Genomic DNA, 20015 nt, shown 5'->3' with positions numbered 1-20015 from the left:
TCTTATTTCATGAATTTAATCATTGTCAATCTCTCTTTAAATAAATAAATCAGTTAATTACCTTAAATTAAATTTTATAAAGAGCGAAAACAAATATTTCTATTTTCAATAAACATAATAACTAACCTCTTATTTTAATACAAGTGAGTAACCAAAATTATTATTCAATGTCAGAACAACTGAATTAATGAGTTATGCATTTGTACTGAATTAAAAAGTTAGCAGTTACATTAATTGCTAAGAAAATAAAAATATTTATATTCGAAAATTAAATAACTGATTTATTTTTTTAAGAGGGATTAGAAATGATTAAATTTTTGAAAAGGAAATTTAAAAGCTAGGAAATATGTAATGCCTATACTGACATCACAACTAGAGTAAAGTTAGAAGTGCCAGGTTGGGGTCAAAGAGTAACTAATAAGAAAAATTTCTATGCACTGAAATTTTCCTCTATATTGCATAAGTTATTAATTTTATATAACACTCATCTAGTTGAATAAAATTAAAAAGCATTTTAGGGTCACCCCTAAAGGATTTTAACATAAAAGAGGGTAATGTCACCCCAGACTATATTTCCCGTAATTTTGCATAGTTCTGTTAGTACTGCGCAGTTCTTATAGTTCCAGTCCCAAAGTAGAGTTTAAGCAAGTATCAAAAAGATTTACTAAAATTTTGAATGGTTTGTAAGGAGGTGAAAAACTAAGGATTTGTCCGCGAATTGCAAAAAGAGTAATTCAAAAAAAAAAAAAAAAAAAAAAAAGAAAGAAAAAAAAAAGAAATTTTTAATAGTTTTCAAAATTATAAAGGTATCTACATAAATAATAATAACATAATGAAAAAAATGATGACCAATCCATGCAATTTCAAAGGACGCATAAATAAGATTTTACGACGCAGGTATTGTTCTTTAAGTAACTTAGAATGAACCGATTTCATTGGTTGTCAGCAGCATAGACTTAAAAGTTATTGTTTACATGTCAATATTTCTTTAACCCAAATTTAAAGAATCTGTTATCTCACATCCGAATAAAAGAAAATGCACACGCAGGCAAGCTTGCAAAACAAGCACCAAATCAAAATTTCATTTTACATCTTTCATCACCTCAAGACCATAGACAAGCCTTCCTTAACGAACTGATAAATAAAGAACTCTGTGTATGGAAGATTTGCAAATACATCATCTTCATGGATCTCAAGATCACTGTCCACTAATCAGCTCCCGAAATCTCTATGGACTAATTGCCACACACAGAACTAAATCTCTTCTGAGAAATGCGATTTTACTCAAGCATAAATTGATACAAAACCCAAAACTGTCTGTACTGCGTAGGTATCGACATGAACAATCACTTTCTTCGAAAATGTCCCTCATTTCAGAAAGCTCCTAAAGAACCTTACCAGTTCTCATCGCTTCAGAATAAACCGATATCATGAACTTGTCTTTCAATCCTCGGGCCAAATTCCAATCCCTTTGCAAATTCTTTCAAGCTACAAACTGCTTCTGACTTTTTATTGCAACCTCCTGCTATCTATCAAGTCTCAACCCTAACATGCATTAATGGAAATACAGAGCTATAAGCTAATGCAACCTGTTATATTTATGGAAACCTTAATATGTTAAAATATTTTGGGATTATTCAATTGAATATGTTTTAATTTTGATGTGATAATTTTTTGTTAAAAAATTAAAAAGAAAAAGTTTGCAGAAATCAGAGGGAAAAGATTGGTGAGGCAAGCGAGCAGGGGGAAAAGCTCAAGTTTTTCATTAATAGGAAACTTTTTTTCCATTTATTTTACTGCAAGAGTTTGCAAACTCTGTAGAATTTCAATGCATCAACATTTCACTGAATATATTTTCTACTGCTTTAATAAAAAGGAAAATAAAAACAGCTTTAACTGAAACAAATTAATAATAGAAATTTAATTATCCATAATTTTATTAGCTGCAATAAACTAAAATAAAGACTTTCGTACCTGGTAGAGGTTCTTTCAATTTTGGGAAGCTGTCGGCCTTTTCCCTAAGCTCTGCTATCAGCTGAAGAAATGCATCATGTACTTGATTATGTTCTATTTCATAGTCTTCTTTTGGATTTTCAAATTTAAGCTGTTGTAAATAGACAATGTTAGGAGAAGGAACTTGTGTGATACACACAGGATAGAGATCTCCTTCTCTCCATTCTTTGGCAGCAGAGAATGTTTTAAATTCATCAAGTTCAGTCTGTTAGGATAGGATACAGAGGAAAAAAAATCAGTATCAAGAAACAAGCGCAATCAGTTAAACACAAAACATATTGAATAACTTTTGATAAAAAGAAGCAAAATTTAAAAAAATTGTAAGTAGGGTTGCGTTCAAGAGTTGATACTGTAAAGTAACAAAAACCTCGACTTGATGTACTTTTTATTTAAGTAATAATTTTTTTTATTGTATAAAACTATCTATAGATAAATTATATAGAGTCCCTCATTTTTTAAAATTTATTTTTAAAAGGAAACTGTAATTGTAAAGGAAACTTAAAAAACTCACAAACATGCCTAATATGCACTGATACTCATTTAAAAGAAGAAAAAAAAAGTATTTATGACTAAAAATTATGACTTCATAAGATTTTTATTAACACAATATACAGCCATTATTAGTCTTAAAAGTTAACCCTTTTAAAAATAGGACTGAAAATTGAAAATAAGACTTTAAAAACTTAAATATTAATTGGCTGATATTAATGAAATTCTTTATTTTGTCAATTAAAAGTTTTTATCTTTATTAAATTAAATAATTTACAGTAATAAATAATTATAAGGAATAGCCTTTGAATAGAGAAGTTTCAAAATTGTGAACAAAAAGGTTTTGAGAGAAGTCAAGTTAACATTTAATGGTCCAAAATTTCAACAGATCTTCTCATTTATGTGTTGAGAGCATATTTACTGCTGTAAGTCTCCCCCACACTTGGAGGGTTATGAATTCAAATCGGTGAGAAAGTACATATTTTTTTTTTGTTTAATTTTGTGACTGTCATATGCAAAACTTAATGTGTTTTAGGTGAGTCCTTCAAATCATGAAGACTGAATCTAAGTGTGCGAAAATCCTATCACCAGATGAAGTTATCATGTTCAGGTCTATTTGTATTTCAATAAAAAAGAAATGAAATGGTTAAAATAAAGTTACAAGTAAAATTTAAAACTAAATTTCAATGTCGTATAAAAAGAAAAAGACATTATATGACATTTTTTTTTTCATCAGTGAATATTTTGTTCCAGCTTGTGTCAATGCTCCAAATTTTAATGTTGTAAAATGATCAGCGTCACTAAATTTTAGAAATACGATAAAAATATTTGTACAATAAAACTTTAAAAACATGCAAAACATATGAATAAGTAACATCTAAAATATTTTGATTAATTCACCACTTTTGTGGGAAAAACAAATAGCATTTAAATGTTCAAATCATTACTTAAACTTTTATAAGACTATCTACAATGACATATCCAAAATGAGTCACACATTAAATATGGGTAAGTCCTTTTCATTAGCTTTCTCTCTTTCTACTAGATAATTTATAATTTTGTAAAATCTTTAAAAATAATTAGTAATTTTCTTGCTTAACTTGATTTTATTGAACAAAAACATCTTGGCAGTAGTATAAAAAATAATTTTTTTAGTTTTACGAGACTTTTTCTTTTATCAGTAAAAGTTTTGTCTAGTTTATTAAAAATAAAAATGAGAAAGAAATATTTTTGATGCAAAGCTGTGACCTTCAAATTGTAATTTGGTTGGAAGGCAGAGACATGCATAAGTTTTTGTTATTGCATTATATTACCGTCGTCGAACAGCCGACCCAATTTAAAGTTTACGGCTACTAATGTTCAACTCCGTAGCCTTGGTAATTTTGAACCTAATCCAGAAGGTAAGGGAAATGCTAGATCAAGTATTGAGAGAAATTTGCCTTTGTGGAGGGCTTCAACTAACCCTTATTTGCCTTACATGGAGAGTAAAACCACGAAAACCTTCCACCGCCAGCCTGACGGCAAGGAGACTCTAACCCATAATTCGTCTGCAACTGAGGGTATTTTTCTTCAGTACTGTGGTCAGTGCAGAATTCGAATCAACTGGCTTTTGCTTGGATCGAAACCCGGTCACCTCATTGGGAGACGAGAGCTCTATTCCCTGAGCCACCACGGCTCCCAAAAGGCTTTAGACTTAGACAATAAATATACTTAAAAATTGATAAATGTCTTATAAGGATAAATAAAATAATTTCTTACTTGAGATACTGACAGGTGACCTAAATCCTCTTCCTCGGCAGAATCAAATCCCATGCTTAGTAATAGTTCAGATATATCCATACCAGATAACATTTTGATACGACACGGAAGCTTGCCATTGTTAGATGGACCCTGGTATTAAGATAACTATGTTAATAAATATATACAATTTATCTAATAGAGAAGACACATGTAATAACAGTTAAAAAAATGCAAATGAAAAACAATTAAGACAATTTTGCAGGCAACAAATTTATCAGAAAATGATATTCATGTTTTAAGTATCAAATATATTACTATACATATCTTTATAAAACAAGGCTCAAAATTATTGATAGTCTTTTGGTCCAAGACCACACACACACTAAATTTTGATTTCCGAGAAACAGTAATCAATGTAAAAGGATAATATGCAGTTTTTTTTTTTTTTTTAATGTTTTGGTCTGTTTTTTGTCACAAAATAGCATGCTTCCTCATAATTCTGAAATTACACATTCTTAGTTTTTCTAATAGTGGCATGTAAATAGACGATTAAAAATGTGTACAGACTAGTTACTGGCCCTTTGAACTAGTGACTAATTTTTTTCTTAATTTTTAACAAACTATTAACAAGACAACTGATATAACACTAACAGACTAACAATTTTGGAAAGATAGAACTTAAATATATGTATTATCCTCGTGTTGTAACTTCAATTATATTAAAAAAATTGAAAGTTTGAGCTGTCTGATTAAAGCAACCTTCCTAAAAATCATACTGCTTCATGATTTGAATGTGCATACACCATTAGCATGACTTAACATACACTTTATATGTATTCGTGCACTATGTAAAATGACAATTTGTTCACAGCGACAAAATAGAAATTAATTTTAATTTCTTAAAAGCTTCACAAAATCATTTAGAAAAAGCAAAATGAATTTCTTACCATTATTTCCACATCAACTTCTGTTTCAACTAACTGTCTATGTACAAAATCTATCACAGCATTATCCCATTTGAAAGATTCCTATAAATAAAAATTGATTATTTTTTTTGTAAATTGAAAATATACATTACAATTTAAGACATCAAAAAGGGGGAAAAAGTACTTACATCTAAGCCATATAAACTGCATTCTATACACTGTCGTGCAAATTTCTGCATTATAATTTCTGGTCTAATATCTTTTAGTGGTACCATTTCATTATTACCATAATCAACAAAGTTCACCTAATAGTAATAAAGACATCCCTAATTTAATGGTACATACGTAAACCAATTATGGTAACAAAATAATTTGTAAACGCAAATGGAAATACAAGTAATATTTATAGTAATAGTGGGAAAGTAAGATACATCAATGAATATGCATGCACAAAAATATTACTGGATATTTCATCAAAAACAGGTTTAAGTCCTTCCAAAAGACTGGACTCTCCAGCTTGTTTATGCCAGAGTTATTTTAACATAGACGATGCTTCCATTTTCGGTAGCCAATATTGAAAGGTATTTTTTATCCATCACTGAGTACAGGTGACAAAAGAGCCATTGAAACAACAATTGAATTGAAAAAGTGAAGGACCGGTTTGGAGATGTTTTAAAACCATGCTCTTATTAATATTGCAGAAAAATCCGATCAATTTAGAAAAAAGGTGGGAAAAGTGCAAGAATCCAGAAGTGAGATTGCGTTAAATGCAAGGAATCGTTTTGTCCACTGCATAAATTAGAATTCAAAAATGAAAAAAAAAAAGGTTATGAAACAATAAAATTACAACATGGGTATAAAGCAGATCTACTTAATAAAGTGGTTCATAAATTCTTTAAGATTTTCCTAAGGCTTTTCTCAGTATATAAAAGCACGGTTAATCATTAATATGACATAAATAAACACAAAACCTTGTCTTTGCCACTTCAATCGATGAATAAATCTGTCGATGAATAAATCTCAGTAGAAGTAAAATATATCTCATAGTTCTATTTGTGAATCAATAGCATATTAAATAAATTACCACTTTAGACAGTTCTGCAAAACAAGTGATACATTATTTGAATTCAAACAATTGTAGGTTGACTACAGTGATGATGCAAAGTTAGATGGTTTGTGGGTTAGATAAAAATGCCATACGTTTTAAAGTTTCCCTTTTCATAAAATATGGAGCTGGTCTCACTAAAAACAGTCTAAATTTATCACAGAACTTGACTCAAAAATCTTAAGTTGAGTTCAAAATAACCAAGTTATAGATCTGATGTTTTCCTATTTACGCTGATAGGCTATTTATTCATGATTATAAAATAGAATAGGTAAGTAGGTATTCTAGTTACGTCACACTGGAACTGCACAATGGGCTATTTGAGACGGTCTGAATAACATTTCTGAGGATGGTCCGAAAACATGCCATCATAATTTTGATCCTCTGCAGAGGGGCTCCTCTGCTTTGGTAGCCCAATGACTTGTGCACTAAGTTGAGCACTTTATGGTAGAAAAATTTAACGAGGACCAATACCGGACACCCTCTGTCCCTAAGCAGGCTGATCAAAGTGGTCGCCCACCTGCTTACTGACCACAGCTAGTAATGACTGACTTTGGTATTTTACGATCAGTCTACTGCGGGACTATAGAATAGAATAAAAATAGTCACATTAAAACTCAGAGGGGGACAGAAACTGCTCTTCTGAGCAATATATATAAACAGATTACAAAAGCTTATATTTGAAGAAATACAGATATGTTAAATAATAGATAAAACATGTTATCTTGTAATTATTAACACTTAACAGCTAAAGCCTTTCTCTTTATAATCATGCAATAATAATAAAGCATTGATAGAAAGAAAAAAAATAAAATACTAGTTTTATAAGCGAAACAATTCAGTAACAAATACAAAAGAACTGATTTAAATCATAGTAGGCTATCTTTATTGTTTGAGCAGCTATGGAACAAGTAACATAGAAATTACCTTTATCTTTTCTGAATAGATATTTAGTACTTCAGCTCTATACCAACAACTATCCACACTGAACTTTGCAATACATGCTTCTCCAACAGACGGAGGCTCTTTTAACGGCTCATAACTATCTCTAGTAAACTTGAACTGCAGAGCCTTCTTTATTATATCAACCTGGCTATTACCTGAAAAAAAAAACCCAACAAGAGATCATAATTAATCAGCAATTCATTGAAATATTTTAATACACGCAATAGCAACCATGTTTCTCATTAAATATGACACAAAAATTAGATCTTACCCTGAAAATACGCCCTAATAAATCAAATTGATATTTAGCTCCATAAAAGTCATGAAAAAATAAAATCATAATTTAAAGTTTCATATATAAAAAATACTCTTCCAGTCAAAGTGTGTTACTTGCACCAAATGAAAAAGGAACTTGGACTCTCATTAGCAGATTAATAGAAAGACTTAAAACACTAAGAACTATTGAAAGATGTTTATTTGGAATGACAAAAAAAGGGTAAAAAGTAAGTAATACGAATAAGACAATTCAAAAATCAAATCTTTAACATTGAAACGGGTAGGCTAACGGGCCCTTTTTTTTAATTACAATAATAACTTAATTATTACAATAATAATTTAATTCATAAATAACTTTTCGATGATAGGTAATTTGTTGTAATTTTTGATAACTATTTTAACATTATAACTCATATTTCAAATAACTAAAGCTAATTGTGACAAAGAAAAAAAAAGCAAGCTCAAAGTTTAATTTTAAGAATATTAAACTTAGGAATGTTAGTTATTTCAAGAAATTCCATATACTGTAATTTTCATTCATAAAATAATTAAGTTAATAAACATTACACATTATTTATAAAGGATACACAAATATTTTTTGTTAAATATTTCATATATATACATATGAAATAGTTAATATAATTATTTAAATAAAAGATATTTATAATTTCAAAGATTTTCTTGCAAAGAACTCGTTGATTTTTCAATACATTCTTATACTGATTTTGGCAGAACCACTAAAATATAACAGTTGCGTTTTCTACTAAGATCTTTAATATTTCATGGATGACACTTTTCTTCCTAAGAAAGTGGAAATTTTTAAAAAAATAATAATATAATATTTGAAATTTTCTTTTAAACAAGTTAGGATTGCACTTTTAATCTAGTTTAATTACTAACATTAACTTCCAAGCTATTTATTTTGTTACAACTGAAAACAAAATGAATGTTTAAAATTGCTAAAAAATGCATAGATTAAAAAAAATAAATAAAAAAAATTAAAAATCTAGCCAGCTGAAAATAGCTTAAAATTATTTGCAATATTCATCAGAATTAAAGCTGTGAAAAAATAAATCTGTTTGCAATTATTAGCGATAAATTAAAATTTTTAATGTAAAATATGCAAACAACTGAAATCAACAAAGTACATACAATTTATAAAAATTTAACTGTACATATTTGTTAGGAAACTAAGAATACAAATAATATTTATATCTAATTTTAAAATTCCACATAAAACTAAAATAAGAAAATAGCTACATAAAAAAAAACTTAAACAGCTTCTAACTTCATGGTATAGCATTAAATTTTATTTGTTAAACTTTTAAACTATTCTTAATCTAAACAATTGCATTTCTCATTTTTAGTGTCGTACATTTATTTTTTGGTTTTTCCAGTTTCTTCTTCTTGTCTTTCAAAAAACATATTTAAAAAAAACAACATAATAGATTAACAATAGCTACTGATTATCAACTTACCTTCCTTTAAAACATAAAGATGAACACTACCATCTTCCCCAACATTAGTTATGTATGCACGGAATGTAGATTCAAGAGGTAACACAGCTGGTAGCCACTGGAATTTAGGTTTTCTAGGTTTGGGTGGACTAGGAACTGTCACCGCTGGTAACTCTATAATGGGAATCTCACCACATTTTTGGGCATTGATACACCCATTTATAGAGGCTTCTGAGGTATCTTTTTCTATCATTTCTATATCACATTTTTTTGGAGTAGTTAGAGATTCATTAGTTTTATTTACATCTTCTTTTTTGACATCAGGAGTTTTTGCAGCAGGCACATCATCCTTAACACTACATTTCCTACAAAAGCATGATGAGAATAAAAATTTTGGTTTTAACAAATTATAGTGAATTAAGGGCAAAACAATGTTTTAAACCAGAAAAAAAAATTACATTTCATTTTTTGATTCCTTAATACCTTTAAAATATTTTGAAAAATTCAAATACTTCGACAGATATTAGTGATTTTAGAAAATGATTCACGATAGTCTTCAATTGATTATGAAGATTTAAATTTTTCCCCCCTTCTAATTCCTGTTTCAATATCATTATCAGAAAAATATGTGTCAGGACTTTTTACTTTGAGTGGCTGGGTGGCGCAGTTGGTTTGTCGTCGGCTCTTCTGAGCCCAAGCCTGCGGGTAAGATTCCCGGCCCAGACACCGGATTTTCGGGATGCAGAAAATCCTCAGCGGCCATGTTGTATGATTATGCGGCATGTAAAAAATCCCTGGAGTGCCTTATTGGTTCTTGGCATTTCCGGCAAAATTAAATTCCCAGAGCACTTTAGCATCCAAATAGAGTCTTGGTGCTGCCATCTAGTGTGGCAGAAACTAGACGTCCAAATAAACATGGCCAACTGTATCTCACCCATTGTGGTGGTCCTGAAAGAGTGGATACCACTTCTGGAGAATGCACTAGGTCTGCTCATCGAGACTGATTGTGCAGCTTATGGGAAATAAAAAAAAAAACTTTTTACTTTGATAAATCTTCTCAGCAAGTCTGAAACATTCTCAGTTTCACTGAGCATTGTGGATTATTTCCTATCTCAGACTTGCACAGCTAATGGGAAGGGGGCTAGATCTGACGCCGGGGTAGCTTGACAGGGTCGACAAAGTCATGAAAAATAAATTCCTGAATAAAATGATTTTCTCTCTTAAATATCCCTAGTTTTACTTACTTAAAAGCCCCATAATTTCTTCAAATTTTTATATGATTAATCGAAAATTGACGCAAATGTCTATTATTGTAGTTTGCTTTGCAGGTAGGCTTTTCAAACATTTATTTTTAACAAATTGGGGAGAATGAAAAATACTTTACTACATAATGCCTTTAATGAAGCTTATAATAATTAATCAATCAAAAGCAAAAAACACGATCAAAAACATCTAAATGTAATAGATATTACATTAATAACAGGCACTGTCAAATTTTAAACGTAATTGTATGAATATTTATGAAGTTGGAAAAACATTATTTAAATTTTCAAAATCTTATTCAATGTAATACTTCACAATCAATGTCAGGTGTGGTAAATTTCAGTTTTAACACAATCTAAGATTGAAAACAGTCTTGAAAAAGGTCCTTTAAGTCTGATATCAATCGCAAGGAGCACAAAAACTGAGTTTAACCCTGGCATGTAGTAAACCCTAGTTCCGTCTCTGGTATCAAAACTCAGAGGACTCGGAAGATTATTTATCATTTGCCAAATCATTGAATATAGATAAAACAGCTATTAAGAATGGCAATAATCATTAGAAAGCATAAAACTAAGGTTATCTAGATAAATAAAAGCACACAAACAGCCAGCTTATAATAGGAAAGGGACATAAGACAACATTGCTGGTCATTAATCAGTTCTTAATTCTTATGACAAAACCTACCTCTTCTATAGTTTAGACCATTAATTTTGTAACACTTGGTATATTTATTTATAAGTCAACTAACAATAAAACTTCAGGAAGATGTTAAAATTCTGCCACATTCTGCTTTATAGAAAACTATTGTGAAGTTTTATTTATAAATATTTAGAGATGAGGTTTATCTGGATTTATAAAAAAAATAAAAATCTTACTTTCTCACAGGAAGTCCAAGGCCATTCTTTACTAATTCTTCGGATATGCTAAGGTACTCTAATCTAGTGGGTTCAAGAGCACCTCCTTGTATCAAATTTTCAATATATAAATCTGCTGGCAAAGAATTGTTTTCTTTATCAGGTTCTCCCTAAAAAGTTAAAAAAGATTTTTATAATAAAGTAATGCAATGATACAAAAAATTAGCTCCAAACAAAACTTAAAAAAAAAAAAAAAAAAAGACAAGATGGAACTAGAAATAAATACCCTTCATACAACTAATACTAATTATAGATTTATCTAAAATGAATTTTGTGCGTGGTCTAACGCACAAAATAATAAATAAAACATTCTCATGACGACAGACTAAAAATCAGTTAATAAATTTTTCAGTTAATTCTTAAAATAAATTTGTTTCTTATTTGTCTATAACAGCATGTTCTAGGGTATAAAGGTACTAGATCGCGCTGATTTAAACCAATGTAAAATTATGCATTTATGTAGCGTATGAGTGCTCTGTAAAAACCCCCTTTCATATACATTTTTAAAACCCTTATCAAAAATGAAAACAGAATATTAGACAATTTGGGAGTCAGAAGTTTATATTGAATTGAGGAAAAAGCAAACAATATGAAATACTGAAAAAAAATCTCACTTAAGATAGTAATAAATATTAATTAGTATAGAAAGTTAAAACCCGCCTAATGGGGTTGAAACTTGAAAGAGTTTTTAATATTGGTGTTTCAATTCCTGTTTCTTTGAGCGATTTTGATCTTTTCACACACAAACCTTTTATATGAGATTTTGATAGCATTCCTGCTTTGTAATTTATTTACACATTAATTTGTGGATCTCCAATGTGTAACATGGGTGCAAGTTGGAAAAAAGGCCAAGACTGAAATTTTTTTGACTGAAATACCAACATACACAATACCCCCTCGACGTATGCAAACTATCTAAGAAAGCTTTACCATAATACATCAAGATTAAATACTGTACAAAAAATATTTATTCATGTGTCTTTTGATAAAATAACAACAGGACATAAGAAAATATACCAATAACGTAGACCTAAAAAATATTTTTATGGACAGAAAAAAAAAATTCCGATTTCCGTCTTCGAGTCAGTCTTGTTTCCGCCCGCGGACATTTTTGAAAGACGGAAATCCGTCCTGGGGACGGAAGACTTGCACCCATGATGTGTAATTTTATTTTCTTCATATTTGACAAGAATTTAAAAATATTTACTAAAATTGGGCATAACAAAACACTATATAAAATGATTTTTTTATGCTTTATAAAATTGCTTTGACCCAATATTTTTTAAAATAAAGTTGTAAATGACTCTTTTAAGATGGTCTAATCAAGGATGATTAAACACATAAATTGTTCTGCAGCACTAAGAAAATTACCAAACATAGTTTTGAAGGAAAAGGGTGATGAAATGGTTGAATCAAAGACAAAATTTTTTTAACCTTAAATGTAAGTAGCAAAACATCATAGCCAACAACAGTCCGCTGAAGAGCATCACAAGCTGTCCGCGACCATTGCGCACTCCCTCCAGTTGGGGTTATTCCTTCAAGATGGCAACGTATGGAGAAGGCATCATCTTTTGTAAACAGATCAATTAGTTTACGAAGATCTGTTCTTGGAACATCATCATTACCACCATAATCAACATAGTGCACCTTGAGTAAACAAGTAGAAGAAATAGCAATGTTTACACAATTGATCAAATACATGTGCAATTAAACTGTCGATACAAGTTTCAAAGAGTTTAATTAGTTTCAAAGACAAAATAATTTGCGATGCACAAAAGATTGATTTAAAATTTTTATGCATACATTCCTGAATTTCATTTAGCATTGAAAACAGTTAATATCCAGAAATAAAAAACTAATTCAGTTCATAGAATAACATGCAGCATTAGAGGAAACATTAATATATATGCTATAGCAATAACTTAAAAGGTGTGAAGAAATGACTGAACTGAAAAATTATTATGGGAGACAAGGGAATAAAAAAAACTGAACTTCAATTTTAAGCTTTTTACATACTTTTTTCATTAATAAACAACAATAAAGGGGACAGCAAATTATTATCAAGAGAGAAGTAAATTATTACTTTTAAAAAACTGAGAATTAAAAAAAAAAAAAAGATTCTTATTCTTTTTAAGCAAAATAGCTCTTGATTTTTAGAGCCATTATTACAATAGGTTATTACACAATTATTACAATTCACAATTATTACAATAGGTTACCAGGTTAAGTAATTTGATCTGTTTTGAATCAAAGCACTCATGTAAAACTCTTTACAGAGAAGTTAGGCTGTATGAGCAAATGGCAAGCAAAAGTTCTAGTCATTGCGGATGAAATAGTAGAATAGCTATCTTGTATTTACGGGAGACGAGTTAGAATGAGGGAGGAGAGTTTTAACTTTCATCAATTACTGAACTCAGACATAATATTCCTCAAGAAATAAATTTTCAATGAAAAAATTTACAACAATTGAAGTAATTGCAGGTAATTTAGCAAAAAAAAAAATAAATAAATAAAAAAATAAATAAATAAAAAAAATAAATAAAGTAAATAAAAACCTTCCCTTATTAAAAAGATAGATTTTTTAAAATCATTGTTTTCTAAGTTAAAATCTGTATAAAAATAAATAAGTAATGCTTACATTAACAATATCATTTTCCAATTTAGCAGTCACTGTTCCCCTTAACCACTTTTTTTCCTTTTGGCTATAAATAGCATAGGCTTTTCCAATGCTGCAGTCAATCACCTCACCCTCAAGGTTTTCATACACTTTTTGCATCTCCTTCATTAACCTTAAAAAAAAAACAAATAAATAAAAAGCATTTTAAAATATAAATTAAAAAGCAAATTTCCGTAAACATCTTGAACTTTTTCAAAATTTAATTTTTATTTTATACTATCAGAAAATTCATAGTGAAAAGGATGAGTAAAATTATTATTATTTTCTTTTTAATTCAAATCATTGTAGGGGACACTGTGAATTAACCATTTATAATATTTTTCCTTTTTAAAAAAGGGATATTGTGCATAAACAATTACTTCATTATCAGGCGTGCTGCAGTTTTCACAAAAAAAAAAAAAAAAAAAAAAAAAAAAAAACTGAATTTTGAGTGGTAACAAATAACTTCAGAATCATCTTTTCCCAAATTATACATTATACAACATTAATTAAACCAGTGATTCCTAAAAGGTGTTCTGTGGGAAAGTAACAGGGGTTACATACTAAGATCTCTCTTGTATTTTGTTTATAGGTGAGGAAAAAGTATACACAGCAAAAGTCAATGGTAAAACAGCATACTTTACTAAGTTTGAAAATAAAAAAAATATGAGGGTTTTGACAAATATAGGGTGTTACCTATGTGGCCTTTGCAAAGATGTAAAAAGACTAGCATTTTATAACACTAAAAACATAACACAGATTTCAAAACTTTTCCATACTCATTTCATAGAAACTAATTATTTATGATAGCTTAGCATTTCATTAATAAAATAAATGACTTACGCTGTAAGTTTATTCTCCATGTCACCAGCAATGCGGATGTAGAAGCACCCCGGTGATTCTACATGACTCACATGCACTTCGATGTATTCCTTATCTTTATTAGAAGGCGGAGGTGCTAGAGTTGGGTATTTTGGTTTCTGGCTTGGACTTTTGATGTTACTTACTGGAGGTGGTATACTTTCTTCAAGAGGAACAGGAGGATTAATAAGGGGATTATAGGTGACTAGAGAATTTGAAGAATCCATGTCAACAAAGTTTTCCTTGGGAGGTGGAATCTCTTTCCTTACCCTTACTTCTGCAGTGCCACTATGAAAGTCATAAGGATAAGTAAATTTTCTAAGGTTGTAAAACAAAATAGCATAGATAAAATTGGGATTAATGGCAACTAGGATTGGGAGATATATCAATGTAACATATATATCATTATGCTGATAAAGTGACTTCTGCTTCGTGCAATGCACTAAAACTCTGACATAATCCGCAGATATAAAAAGACACTTGTGCTGTGACGATTCAACAAGCAAGGAATTTTACGGACCTGATAAAGACTGTGTTAATTTTGTCTTAGCTATGAAAATAATGTTGATTTTGCCAGCTATGAAGACCATGTTAATTTCATTTTGTAGAATACACTGAAACGAATTGAATCAGAAGTCGCAGTTTCCCGTGCGTGGAATAGTATCAGAACGTAGAAAGCAAATGCATTCTTTTGCTCCTCTTTCTTTGATATTAAGTAGTACCATTTAATAGAGGTATTTTGTATTGAATTAGTTAATACTTTGTTATAATAATTTTTTCCCCTCTTTTTTTTTTTTTTTTTTTAAATTTCTTCAATGCATGCAAGTGTAATAATTTAGCTTAGTTAGTTATTATAAGCACTTTTTTTGTTTAGTTAACAGCGTTTTTTTTAATCATTCATTACTTTTATATTTAGGTGGAAAATTTATTTTTTTTAGTTTTACCACATTGCTTTTCTTAATTTTTAAAAATTTTATCAATATTTTTATACAATAATCTTCATTTATTTTTATTTTCTTAAAAAAAAAAAAAAGTTTGTATCATTGAATAATCACTGGTAAAATAAATAAGAGGAAAATATTTACAATGGCCCAGTAGCAGTAGCAAATCCTTTCTCAACCATTAGAGAATTGACACAGACATCATACACATCATCTGAGTAATAAATCACAATTTCAGACTTATTGCTTCCTGGAATGGTACCTATAGACAAAATTTTTAATTAAAATTTAAAAGAATAAGGAGGATTTAAAGTAAGATAATTTTGCTTTATTTAAATTAAATGGCTTAGAAATTATAATTAAATTTGGCGAACTTATACATTTCTAACAGAAGAATAAAATTTATTTTGAATTATATTTTTAATTGGCATTAAGCAGGACAAACTTCTTAATGTGGGGGGGGGGGATTTTTTTTAGGGAAACCAAGCACATTTTTTGGAACAGTATACTTATACCAGATGACTTTTAAAATTATAAATTGCTCTTCAAAAATTAAAATTATACTTTGCTTTACTAAAATTCAATAAAGGCACATTTTATAAAAGAAAATATTTTTAATCTTAAAATTACTTTTAGGACATTAAGTTTTAAAATTTACCAACATAATTCCGTTATTAGGGCACTCTCTGTGAAAAGCATGGCACGTATAAGAGAGAATTTTTACTGATGCATTAAAAAATATATTTCTAAGTTAATATTCCCTCATACAAAACCCTAATAATATCTTGTCCAAACAAAATATCAAAAAATTAGCTCGAGAAAAAAAGTTATTATTTTTTATATCTTTAAAACATAATTTTTCCCATGCACATAAAAAAAACTATTCACTCATTATTTCTTAACAAAAGTTTTAAAATTACCTAAATGTCACTCTCATGGTCTAATAAACATTTTTAAATTTATTTAAAATGTTTACACTGACATTTCAATATTTAAAGTTTATTAATAAACTATGTATATAAAGGTGTAAGATAATTCTTTTCAAAACTATTTAATCATTCAATTTACTAAGTCGTATAATTTGTCAGTCGTTTGTCTCAAAGATATCATGTTGCTCACCTGGCACAAGATTTTTTTAAAAATAATTTTATGAAAAAAGAGCAAATTTTTAATATCCGCCAAATTGTCCCTGTTTATTACCTCCATTCTACTGGTAAGTGCTCTGAAGATCAGATTTACCTGACATTCTAATAAATTCGACTTTCCAAACTGAGGCATATAATAGCACATGTACCTGTGCAACATTTTTATTATACGTGAAAACATTTTTTAAAAAATAATGCATATTTCGTGTAGTAATAATGTGATGATTTTAGTGAGGTTTCTTAAGTCTGAATCTAGTCTTTTGAACTTTGTAGTAGAAATAAAATAAAAAATGTCATATTACTGTTTTGCAAAAATGTTACTTTTCAGACATTTTCTCAGTCAGAAGATGGACTTAACCGCCAACAACGTTAAAGTTAGTTCTCTTTATTTATCTCTATAAAGAGTAACTATGATTTTTTTTAAAGCGCTTTAAGTTTTTAAAAATTAATGATCTGAAAAAGTCAAGTTTTCGGATATTCGCCCTTATACCAATATTTAAATAAAATTTGTAATCTAGTAAGAGAATTCTTTAATCAAATAATTTTAACCTAGGATTTTAATTTTCTTTTAAACAAAGTGAATACATAGTTAACACTTTTGTACAAAAGTAATTTAGTATATAACCCCTCACTTCATCATTCAATGATATTACTGTATTTCATTAGATTTGATCATTTTTAAATCAGATGAAAGAGACAAATCAATAACTGTGCTACTCTACTAATTTTTTATTATATTTGCTAAAAATAAGAAGTGGATGACCCATGAATTTGTCATCATAAATATTTTTTCCTACAAAATTACTGAATCCTGCTGATAAGGTATATAATTAGTTGATGGTACCTAAGTTTGAAGTATTGAATTTTGTGATTTTTAATTGCATTAGTAGTTAAAAAGATGTTGGATGGAAATTCTATGTCTTTTGATTCTCCATATCAATCAATATAAGATCCACGTTTGTATTTGTAGAAAATGGGACTTTAAAAAACACAAAAATCAGGATCATCATATCAAAAAGCTAAAAATCAGGACAAAGTATTTTTATCAGATGAATCAGGACAATTATAAAACCTGACAGGATTCCAAGGACTCAAAACCTGTTTTAGAGTAGAAAATTTCTTATTTTAGGCTAGTGAAGCAAGCTCCATTGTGGAAGAGCAAAATTATAGTTTGAAGCAAAAAAAAGAAGCTTATTAAGTAACGGAAAAATTTTACTTCATTTTTAGAGCAAAAATACATTTTGGGCAAAAAAGCTTTTTTTTTAAGTAATGTGCAAGCATAAAAATTTATTAGAATAATAATCATGCCAGATCAGTTAAATAAAGGCTAGTAGTATATGCCTAGTTATATTACAGAATGGCATCATAAAGGTATGACGCATTATGTTAAAATAAAGGAATAAAAACACCACACATGGGAAAGTATTTTCTCTAAAGGAAAACTGAGTTGTATTTCAATCTTCCACTTACCTAATTTATGCACAAAGCTAAATAGGTTGTAATTAGGTGATGGAACCGAATCCAAATAAGGTTCCCAAAATCTTTGCTTTTACTTTCTTTACTGTAACTATTAGTTACTGTCATGAATAGTGACTTTAGCTTATGTTTCAACACTTAGTTGCTACCAAAATTTTGTTTTGCAATTCAAATCATTTCAATTTTATGCATCATCAAGTTATTTGAATAACCTTAGTTCATTTGGAAATTATCTGCTTTCCCAATGTCTCTCTATATTTCTTTTAGGCTGTTGACTTGCTTGTTTCCGCACTATATCAGCTTCACTGAAATCTTGCTTTGAGCCTCCTTGTTAAAACACATTTAGAAATAGAAATTTTTTATGCCCTACTTTGTTACAAGAAACTTTTAATAAGTATAAATTTTACCAGGCTTTGTATGTATTTTTGAGGCAAAATTAATGCATTATAAAAGAAGATGGGTGTTTTTTAGGCCGTCTTTACAGAACAAAGTATGCTAAATATAAATGAAGGGAAAAAAACCCAATCAATATTGAATAAATATAGCAAACCTAAAGATTTTACTATCAACTGCTTACGAGATACTTCATTTGTCAACCACTCTTTCGCCTGGAAAACAGAATTATAAATATAATGAGTAAAAAAATGATCACTATTCACAATTATCACAAGTGAAATACACATAAAAAGTAATGAGTTGAAGTTTGAATATCCAACAATCTTCCCAGGAAATAGACTTGAAAATTATCTGTAACAATTGTAGTCAAATAAAAAACAACTCCAATTTTTGCTGAAAGTCTCTGCATAATATCATTTAAAAAATATTTTTTAACAAGGTAGAACTACCAATTATAAAATCAAAATGAGGAGATTTTCTCTCTGAACAATAAGGGCTGTCACTTATACACAAGAATGAAACTCCTTAACTTTTATAAGTGTATTTTAAGGAAAGTCTAGTTCAGCAGCATAATGTTGAGCACAAAATAAATATGATATCAAATAAAAAAATTAACATTAGCCTACTCACAAAATATACATGCCTTGATTAATTAAACAAAGGTAAACTTATAATACTAAAGTAAAATTGCAATACATAAAAACTACATTAAAGAAAGGAAAATCTAATGATGTACGACTTTTCCTAGGCTCTATAGGTGTTACAATCATGTAATATATTTCACCTGTTTTATGAGCTATAGAAGATACAAACATATAAGTGAAAATAACTACAAGGAAACAATCATCTAATAAAAAAAAAAAAAAAAATCACTAGGGTTGTAAAATCTACATTTATCTAAAAACAAATATCTTTTAGAGGCATGTAGTGTACTTCATCTTTCAAGGATAGAATATTCCAAGGATATATATTTATTAGAATATAGGATAATTAAATTTGTAAGATTCAATAAATTCAACACATATGCAAAAAGTTTTAATAATGTATTATTACTGTTAATTTCTCTACTCCTAATTTATCATACTGAGTAACAATAAACCATTTTTGGCATTTACTAATATTAATTTTTATTCAAATAGTTTTTAATGTTAGTATAAGCACATAGTTTTTTTAAAATTAGTTTATGACACATACAGTAGACCTGTGACTATCTGGTTCTCTGTAATATCTAACTTTATGAAAAATAAAAAAAATGTTGGAAATAGACATTGGGATGAAATGTTGGAACCAGATGCGGATGAAAAAAGGATTGGAATAAGTCACCTTGTAAAATTAATTAAGCAGAGGCTAATCTATAAAATGTCAGATAACACCAGGTTAAACTGCTAGTCTTTTGTAGAATAATTAATCAC

At 28.9% G+C, this 20015-nt stretch overlaps 1 protein-coding gene across 1 annotated transcript in view; it reads right to left on the bottom strand.

The window, feature by feature from the left end:
• Positions 1-20015, bottom strand: part of qin (tudor domain-containing protein qin) — a 66401-nt gene that overhangs the window by 3144 nt on the left and 43242 nt on the right. Inside the window, exons 24-35 of the mRNA XM_087166589.1 lie at positions 18758-18815; positions 15731-15848; positions 14628-14933; positions 13767-13917; positions 12563-12775; positions 11090-11238; positions 8973-9316; positions 7201-7373; positions 5357-5473; positions 5190-5270; positions 4261-4392; positions 1975-2218 (exon numbers count right to left, since the gene is read on the bottom strand). Of these exons, the coding sequence (XP_087022715.1) occupies positions 1975-2218; positions 4261-4392; positions 5190-5270; positions 5357-5473; positions 7201-7373; positions 8973-9316; positions 11090-11238; positions 12563-12775; positions 13767-13917; positions 14628-14933; positions 15731-15848; positions 18758-18815 (2086 nt within the window). The remainder of the gene's footprint in view (positions 1-1974; positions 2219-4260; positions 4393-5189; positions 5271-5356; positions 5474-7200; positions 7374-8972; positions 9317-11089; positions 11239-12562; positions 12776-13766; positions 13918-14627; positions 14934-15730; positions 15849-18757; positions 18816-20015) is intronic.

This window comes from Parasteatoda tepidariorum, chromosome 1 (genome assembly GCF_982258835.1).
Source record: "Parasteatoda tepidariorum strain Cologne lab strain chromosome 1, Ptep-v5.0, whole genome shotgun sequence".
Lineage (NCBI taxonomy): Eukaryota > Metazoa > Arthropoda > Arachnida > Araneae > Theridiidae > Parasteatoda > Parasteatoda tepidariorum.
Note: the sequence above shows the minus strand (reverse complement) of the source record. Positions and strands in the feature narration are given on the sequence as shown.